This window comes from Protomyctophum bolini (genome assembly GCF_963924005.1).
Source record: "Protomyctophum bolini genome assembly, chromosome: 8".
In the NCBI taxonomy this organism is placed as follows: domain Eukaryota; kingdom Metazoa; phylum Chordata; class Actinopteri; order Myctophiformes; family Myctophidae; genus Protomyctophum; species Protomyctophum bolini.
Window position 1 is genome coordinate 17923626 of NC_137869.1, and position 9519 is coordinate 17933144.

The 9519-nt window shown below is 43.2% G+C and overlaps 1 protein-coding gene across 1 annotated transcript in view; it reads left to right on the forward strand.

Moving 5' to 3' along the window:
- rab6ba (RAB6B, member RAS oncogene family a) overlaps window positions 1–5003 on the forward strand; it is a gene marked incomplete at its 3' end in the record, with an annotated part of 69025 nt that extends 64022 nt beyond the window's left edge. The window contains exons 7-8 of the mRNA XM_080770450.1: window positions 3409–3517; window positions 4939–5003. Of these exons, the coding sequence (XP_080626576.1) occupies window positions 3409–3517; window positions 4939–5003 (174 nt within the window). The remainder of the gene's footprint in view (window positions 1–3408; window positions 3518–4938) is intronic.
- Window positions 5004–9519: the final 4516 nt, after the last annotated feature.

Below are 9519 nucleotides of genomic sequence, written 5' to 3' on the forward strand. Positions count from 1 at the left end.
GATGCAGAATTCACAAGTCACACATAACAGTTTTAATACCAGCACCTCCTTGGTGGTTTAAACTGAACAAACCATAACAGAGGCAGCTTTTTTGATGGTGGTTTCGACCATCATGCCTCTTCTACTAGTCTGCTGGCTGCACTGTAGGCGCTCATGGGGATTAAACGGCACTATCTAGAGCCAGTGAAAGACTGTGGGTGCCTCTGGGAAGCAATTTACTGTACCTCTCCTAGCATGCCCCTCCTCTCCTACCTAATGTAGGCGATGATGAAATGCACTGGTCCCATCTGGTCTGGGAACCACGAGGGGTACAAAATGCCCTTATGAGTCTATGGGCTCCATTTTCGTTCGAGCATTCTAAATACACGATTTGAAGTCTCATTTGTGCTGACCCCATTTGCTGCGCTGTGGGGTGATGAAACTGAATGAGCAAATGGAATCGCGCACGCCGCACAATGCCTGGCACAATGCCTGGCACAAGCCAAATAACTTTTTTTGACTAGACAATTATATAAACACAATGGACACAAAGAAGTGGCAGGCACTCACCTCTGCTGATTATAGGACAATTACAAAGGGATGCGTATAGGAGAATAAGGAGAGATGATGCAGCCTGCACTCCGCGGGCATCTCCATGGAGGCGCGCAGTGCACGCCGCTACACCAAACTCATTTGGCATACGGCTTACAGGTGCTTTTAAACTTCACTATCACCTTCCCAAATGTGTGTTACCAAAATAGCAATTTAGGGGAAAGCGTGCCAACACGCCCATGATCACACTTCTAAGCGCAAATACCGGTGTCTGCAAAATAGATAGCGGGTGACGCTGGACCAAAGTTCCATTAAGGGACAGAGCAAGCTCCCATACTCGTAATTTTCGGGCAGCGGCTGACTTGCGGGCAACGGCGGCGACACAGATTGAGCCCTATATCTCTGAGAAGTGTACACATGGAACCATTTATTTCCACCAATGAATATACACTATAACATTTTCAGTGTTCAGTGTGAAATAAATGGACCCTTATGGGTCCATTTCTACACTATCAGAGTTACAGAGAAACAGTGATGTAATGGACCTGAATGCAATCAGTCAAGCAGACATTTGAGGATATTGTATAGCGGTCAGGTGGAAACCTTAAATACGTCCAAACTGTTTCTGTTAGGAATTGTATTACAATTCATCCAATCTAGTTATTATTAATTATTTATTATCTTAATACTTTTCATTCACTTCTCAAATAACAGCTTGTGGACGATTTGTGATGCAGTGTTGTGATGGAGAGTGTGTCGCCCCTGCTGTGCTGACTCATCCAGTGCATCTGTGCTAGAAGATGGGCTTTAAGCAAAGTCCTGTATTCAACATTTTACTTGATAAAATGTATGAGTAATAGTAAAACATTAGTGTGCTCAATGCACCAGACAAAAGGTAAAAAGAAAAGCTCACAACCTTACAGATCGGCTATTTTCAAATATAGCTATAAGTGGGGGTTTGTATTAATAATAATCAAAACCTGCAAAGCAACTAGCTCGCAGCGCTGGGAGGGAATGTCTTGCATGATTTAGTAGAATCTTGGGACACCATCTTGAATTTGGCAATAATTAGCTGATGGTAATCCCACTGATTCAGTCCCAAAACCTAGCGTTAAGACACACAAAACTCCTTTCTAGGTTGAATAGTAATTTAATTTGTGTCACGGTTTGCAGGTGTTAGGACCCAAATGCAGGAACTCAAACAAAGGCAGGTCAAGAAGATCACATAAACTTGACTTTACTTGGTAAATTACATGTAGGATAACAGAAGTATACTGAACATAAAATCTGACACTAACTTAAGATCCAGCACTGAACAAATTAACACAAGGCAGATAGTCACCGGAGCTGCATCACCCAACCTGGCTCAGCTGGTCCCCACAGGTGATGGCACTCAGGGCAACCAGAGTCAGAGGAGCAGGACTTGGGAGAGACAGAGGAAAATCATGGACAAACAGGGAGGGGCTCAGGACGTGACCATGACAATTTGAAATATACAGTAACTATTTTGGGCCATCGTGAGCAATATTATTGCTTAAATGACGGGGGTGGAACATGGAGATCCTCAGGTAGGTGGGGCAGGAGGAACTGGGAAGAAGTGGTCAGCAAGGGCTCTGGTGGGGGTCAACACGGAGCAGAGGGCACATGCTGGTCATCAAGGGAGAGAGGACATCAGGGCGTCGGTCAGCCAGGGCTCTGGCACGGTTCATCAAAAAGACACTCAACGCGGAGCAGAGGGCACAAAAGTGCATTATTGGCTATTTCCCCTAATATAAGCCCTCAATGAGGGTTGGGTTTTTGTGCTAATTCGCTTATTTCCATCCAAATAAGTGTGCCGCTCGGGATACTATTTAAATTATGAAGAGAGGATATATACAAAAAATATAGATTTTTGAGTGATGGAAATATGCGAATTAGCATAACACCCCATAGCCCCATTCAATTCAATGCAATTCAATGCAATCCATTGAGGGTTTATGATAGGGGAAATGGTCAATAATGCACTTTTGCACAAAATAACACCTGGACCTCTTTAGTGGGGAGCTAACAACTACAAATAAAGGTAAGCCTTCTAGCATGGAATTCTCCTTTAACGCGGAGCAGAGGGCACAAGCTGGTCATTAGGGTAGGTAGGGCGCTGCACAGCCTGGCCTCCCAGGTCAGCGCAGGCAGGAACACAGGAGGATGGGTCTCCAAGTCTCAGGAAGGCAAGACAAGGGGGACGTAGGAAATTAAGATCCTGGACAGTGACATCAGTTGTGGAGCGCAGGGAGAGAATGGCCAAGGTGTGCTCTGTTCAGCGTTGGTGAGTTCTGCTGGGTCCAATGATCTAATGTAAACGTGTTACCAATTGCACAAACTTTATGATTTTTTACATATTCCCGCCCAGTTTGAAGTTTTAAAATAATTGTAGTGGAGTAAAAAGTTCAATATTTGCCTCTGAGATGTTTTGGAGTACTACAAGTAAAAATGATCTTAACATGGAAATACTCAAATAAAGTCAAAGTAACTCAAATTTGTACTTAAGTACAGTACTTGAGTAAAGGTGTAACTTTCCACTGTTTTAACTACTTGAACCCACGATTCTGGGGGGAACATTTGGCAAAAATAACATATTTTCAAGCTGTGAGCTTGTAGATTGGGTATTTTTGCCAAAGAGATTTGCTATAGACGATCCAGTACAGTTGTAACTCGTGTTAAGTTAAGTTTAAGTTTTTATGTGTACAGGTGAGAATGGGCGATGTGTTCTACTCCTCAGTGTGAGGGACGGAGGAGTGGCACGTCCCCAGCTTTCTGTAGAGGAAGTCACAATGTCCACATTTCTCTCTCTCTCTCTCTCTCTCTCTCTCTCTCTCCTTATTTTCCCCCCTTTTTCAGCTGTTCCGACGCGTGGCGGCCGCACTCCCCGGGATGGAAAGCATGCAGGAGACGAGCAAAGAAGGAAGTATCCTTTTGGCAGACAGTTTAATCTTAATATGTAAATCCTGTAAGAGTATGATAATGAAACCATAGTTAACCGAAGAAGAAGAATATTCGCTTAGAAATTACCGTATATATAGGCTAACAGAAATCGGCACGCCTGACCTCATTTCAGTCTTCCAGTGATGATGTATTGGAGGGGTGGTGCGTGCCGCTGGAGCGCGGCAGACCAGTGTAGCCTGCTGGGAACAGGGTGAGAGGTTTGCGTTGGGCCGGCTCCTGTGGCTGTGTCACTGGTTGATGGGGCAGGGCCTTGGGGCTGATTTAACGCCCTGACTGCCGCCATCACATCAGTCAAATCCTCTTCTTAACAGTATGGCATTTTCATCACTGGCACCAATTGTTAACTGAGCGTGCCACTGACTTGGCATCGTTTAAACCCCTCCCACTACCCTAGTCATCCTAACTAACAGTGATGAACAAAGTATACTCAACCCCAGTACTTGAGTCAAAGTATAGATCCTCCTGGTCAAATATTACTACTCTACAAGTGAAAGTTGCAATTTTTTCCGTATTCAAGCGTGAAACCTACCAATTACAAAGTACATTTTCTTTTTTAATATCATTGCATTAATGTATTAAACTGTGGAATTAAAAAAATAAAAGTTTCACTCTGGATATTTAGCCCAGAGTTTCCCAAACCTTTCCATGCCGTAGCTGTCTCTCACTAGTTTTACATCTGTGAACACATCATACCGGCACAGCAGTATCTGTGGGGCTCAGTATGTGTGCTGAATATCTGTCTTCAAACTATGAGATGAATATCTTTTAACTCAGAAAAGACAAAATTAATTTTGAAAGGCATGGTGGAACAAGGTTTTAGGTCTAATTTTCAAGTCTCATTACCATAACATGGCCTCATCACCTTAATATTTAATAGTATACTTGAAGTTCCTAGTTTATGTTCCGGTATGTCAATGAAAACTCATTCAAGGTTTTAGAGAAAAATACATTTTTATACATTAATGTTTTAATCTTAATTTTACATTATCATTACAATCGTAGTGTTTTGCCTATTATTTGGGAACCCAGTTGCAATATCATCACGGCACACCAATGGACCCCGGCCCACAGGTTGGGAATCACTGCTCTATGCAACTAAGTCCATCTTTATTAGACTATCACCTGGGAATAGAGACAGCATATTAATCTTTGTGCTCCTGCTACAGACCAGTTGAACAGGATGTACTGTTCCCCTCTCAGACGGCAGGGTAGATTGTTCAACGGCGTGTTTAATTTGGGTTTCTGAATTCATCTTAGACAGCCCAGTGGTCTTTCTTATTCCCCTGCAAGCAGCAGGGCGCCATCTCTATGGTAACTGCCGGCGAGTGATTTATGAAAGTATCTTTTGATTTCAATGCGTTGCATGTTGTAGCGCTGTCATTATCCCTTCCATGTGAAGCTTTCTGACAGGGTGTGTCCTGATAGGTGGCGCCCTGCGGCGGGCATCCTCTCTAGCGCACTGCTTCTCAAACAACGACCCCCCAGATTGATATTGTCGCTGTCAGGTGGAAAATAATATGTCTTACTCTTCAGCAAATGGGGGGGAAAGAAAAACCTGTGCCAATGTAATTATTTTGTCACAAGCTCTTGTTAATACTTTTCATTAGTTGAATATTTATGAAACACACAAACGCATATAAGCAATTTCACTTTCATTTAAAATATAAAGAATAGAAAATAGGAACATGACCAATTTCACAGATCTTCAAGCTCACACAATATTTTAACGACACAAAATCTCTACAGATGAGGGGTGTGCAGCCAAATACTGTACATATTAATTGGGGGGGGGGACAGATGAAAACGTTTTAGACGCACTTCACAAAGCTCCAATCAACATTTAATGATTGGAGCCCACCGCCTTGTATTTTAGCAGGATCTGTCTGGCCTTCATTAGCGGTCTGATCTCTTCTCAGCAGTCAGCCCTATCAGCCTCAGAGCTGCTCAGGTACTAGATAGATAGATAGCACCCTCTGCTCATTTATGGGGAGGAGGGGGGTAGATTTTGTGTGTGTGTGTGTGTGTGTGTGTGTGTGTGTGTGTGTGTGTGCGTGTGTGCGTGTGTGCGTGTGTGTGTGTGAATTGACATTGAAATCTAGAATAGATTTAGAATAGACTAAATCACTTGAGCCCCGTTCTGTGTTGTACAACAACGGTACACATTGATTGTTGAGAGCTTGCAGATCTGCAACTTTCTCTATTTTGGAAAATCGACATAGATCATCGATTATATCCTTTATAATCAATTAAATGGATTAGTTTGATTGGCCTTTGGTCAATGTGTTTCTTGTCACTGCTCGTGGTGCACAGGCCACATGTCCAGTAAGTGTTATCTCCTCTTCTCAACAGGGTTGTAATGAGAGCTAATGGGTGTGGGAATAAGCCATGTGAGGGTGAAAACAGGGGTTAGGACATTGTTAAGACTTATGACGGATGATCAGGATGACGGATGGATGGCTGGCTGACTGGTGACGCTTTACCAGCCTTCAGACTTTGGGCTGTATTTTGCGTGTCTTAAGTACCAAGTACCTTGTCTCAATGCAGTGGGTATTGAGCTCGTTTCCTGGGGTGTAGGTAACATTACGCTGCTCCCTTATAGTCTATAGATACGATGGATGGATGGATAGAAAGAAAGAAATTATACAAATAATATAATGTACACACAGTAGATAGATATTTAGATGTCCACTCCATATACGTAGATATAGAGAGATAAATATCTACAGTATATTTATAGACCTGCAGGGGAAATGCAGTCACCAGCAGTAGTTAAGGTACATAATAGAAGTACTGTAAATTATAGCAATAGAATACAAAAAAGGACACGGGAAGAAAACCATCCCAAACGTGTGTGTGTGTGTGTGTGTGTGTGTGTGTGTGTGTGTGTGTGTGTGTGTGTGTGTGTGTGTGTGTGTGTGTGTGTGTGTGTGTGTGTGTGTGTGTGTGTGTGTGTGTGTGTGTTAGAGATACACACACACACACGCGCGCGCGTATATCACATGCTATCCATTCCATTACACTGTGATGTTTACATTCCTGGTCACATCAAATAATAACAATTGAATTCGTGGCTGGACAATGTCCTGGTTTCACTGCACAGCAGATGGTGCAGAACACACACACACACACACACACACACACACACACAGGCAGTAATAGTGTTTATATAGTAGGTCAGCTGAAGCTTCCTATATCCCATTGATGTTAGAGGATGAATTGGTGACGCAAGCCGGTGTGATTCCGGGCAGAGCCGGGGGAACTCTCCCGTAGATATTTTAGAGGATATTTATTATCTTCCGTTTTCTTGTAATTGCCTGTTTGAAATTGGGGAATGGGGTGAGTCACGGTGATTTATGGTGGATGTCAGGGCCCGTGAGGCTCAAAGCTCTTCTTCTCTCTACAGCAGGGGGTTTCAACCTTTTTATACCAAGTACCACCACAGAATATATCTGGCTGTCCAAGTACCACCAACTGATTATTATACAAATACAGGAGCGTAGACCTGCCCCATCCTATTCAGCTATTAACACAGGAGTAAAATGTAATTTATTCTTTTAATCAGCTCAACTGATAATATTGCTAATGTGATTAATCCGTCTTCTATTAACGGCTAGGTGCTGTCATGCTCATTTCAGCAACAACTGGAGAGCCTATTTCAACCAATTTCTTGGTTAGAAGAACTACCTGTATTAATATAAATATTTCATTCTACTTTAGTCTTTTTTGGGCGACTCCTCTGAGTACCACCAGAGGGGGGCTCAAGGACCGCTAGTATACCAGTGGTTGGGAACCTCTGCTCTACACTACAGACTGCATATTATCTCCACTACATGGCTGCTGCAGACCGTACAGTCTGCGCCTGATTTATGCTCGTTGTGAGCTGTAGAGAGTGACTATTTTCGCCACACGCACAGTGCGGCCATGTTGATAAGAGAGATTCAGAACGCTACACTGTTGCTTATTCCCAATTTAGTACCATCTTTATCTGAAAATTAAGGACAAGCTCCCCCTTTTCCTATGCAACGGCACTTCTCTCGTTTGGAATGCAAACAACGCTTGAGGCATTCCCTACATTGCACAATACGTTAAGTACGCTGAACATTTAGCTGTGTACAGTATATCTGTGTACATACTACATAGTCCCAAGCTTGTAGTCCATTTGAGACATTGGGCTATAATAAAACTTTGACTTGGCTAGTCTGTTGAGACCGGGGCAGTGCTTGGGGCCTTATACCTGTGGCACATCATTGTAATATGAAACTAATAGCCCCGCCCCCCTTCATGTATATAGCAGGTGACACCAGCGAGCTCAAAATGTTTCATTGTCCAGCTTGAACGGTCTCATTTTCAAACCGGTGGACAGGGGACCACACGTTATACCTAGCACAGTCGTTCTCAACCCCCAGGGGTCCTTGAGGTGGTTCCAGGGGGTCCTCAGCGAAATTAGTTAATATTGCATGCATCACAATCAGTTTAACCACTTTAACCCTATTTAAATCATATAACTTGAGCGGCCCCCTACGGTCGCGGCCCACCGGGAATATGCCCGGTACGTCCTGGCCACTCCACCACTGGGAACCATTACCCTAGCACACACAGGGTGGTCTGTTGCGGAGAAAGGGCCTGTGCATTTCCCTTCCTATGGGAATGCACAAGCATATACATGCGTAACAATGAAAGGTTGCCCTTCAGAGGACACCGCCATAATGACATCCCTTATAGGTGGGAAAGGGAAAGGCGTGTGTTTTGCATACACACACATATTCTTGCACACAAAATTTGCGTGATGTGTGACCGGTAATATGCTGTCACAGGAGTCTAAATATAAAGAGAGAGCAGAGAGTCATTTGGGCTGTCAACGCCCTACAGTACCTTTTGTTGCTTCTAGCACTTTACAGCAAATGACTCAGCTGGAAATGGCACCATCTAGTGCCATTAAGGCCACACTGCACGTCTTCATACATCACTCCAAACAGAGGGAGGCACTCCAGCACAGTGGTAGCCTTGCAGTGGCCAAGAAGCCAGGCTAGCACAGTGGTTCTCAAACATTTTAATTTCAAGGACCCTCAAATTGATAACTTTGCACAGACCCCCATCTGAACAGATTTTGCCAAGGACCCCATAACAGAATATTTTTGTCAATTCTTAAAAATGTATTCCACATTTTTCATATATGTATCTCTGTTATATTTACCTATTGTTTTCTTAAATTAATACCCTATATAGTTCATCATGATACTGTAGCAAAAATCTACAAGAACGACCTCATTTTGAGAATCACTACTTTAGCAACATCCCTCAGTGCTAGAGCATAACACCACTGACATCTGTTCTTTCCACTGCATTCTAATGAAATATCATATTATTTGCACACAGGGCAGGGATCCATAATAGTGGTGGGTTCAATAATGTAACATAAGGCAAGGCGAGTTTATTTTTGTATAGCACATTTGAACAACAAGACATTAAGTGCTTTACACAAAACATTAAGTATTGAGACAGAGCATTAAGATAACAAAAACACATGAAAAGCGGCTAACTCAGGGGTTTTCAACTGATTATGAACCAGGGACCACCACCCTGACTGAGAATTAACCTGGGGACCACCACCCTGACTGAGAATTAACCTGGGGACCATTGTTGTGTTGGGAGGGGGGATACCGTCGTGGTGTGGGGGAAAGAAATTAACCATCCATATTAAACTAATGTTGCTGTTCATTCATGTAACTTACTATGAGTAAGCAGACACTTGCGGTTGATTAATGGGCACATTTCTTTATAATGGTGACTCAACCAGGCAATCCTGTATGGTTTCCCTTGAGATTCTAACTCACTTTTCTGTGGAAGTTCAGAGTAGACTTCCCAGTAACTGATGACATCGACTCAGAGTCACAGAGCAGTCTAGTCCCAGCTGACCTGAGAAGTCTAGATCAGTGTTTCCCAAACTTTTCAGCTCGAGACCCAAAAGATACATTTGGTGTCTCCCGGGGAGCCAAAGTTACAAGA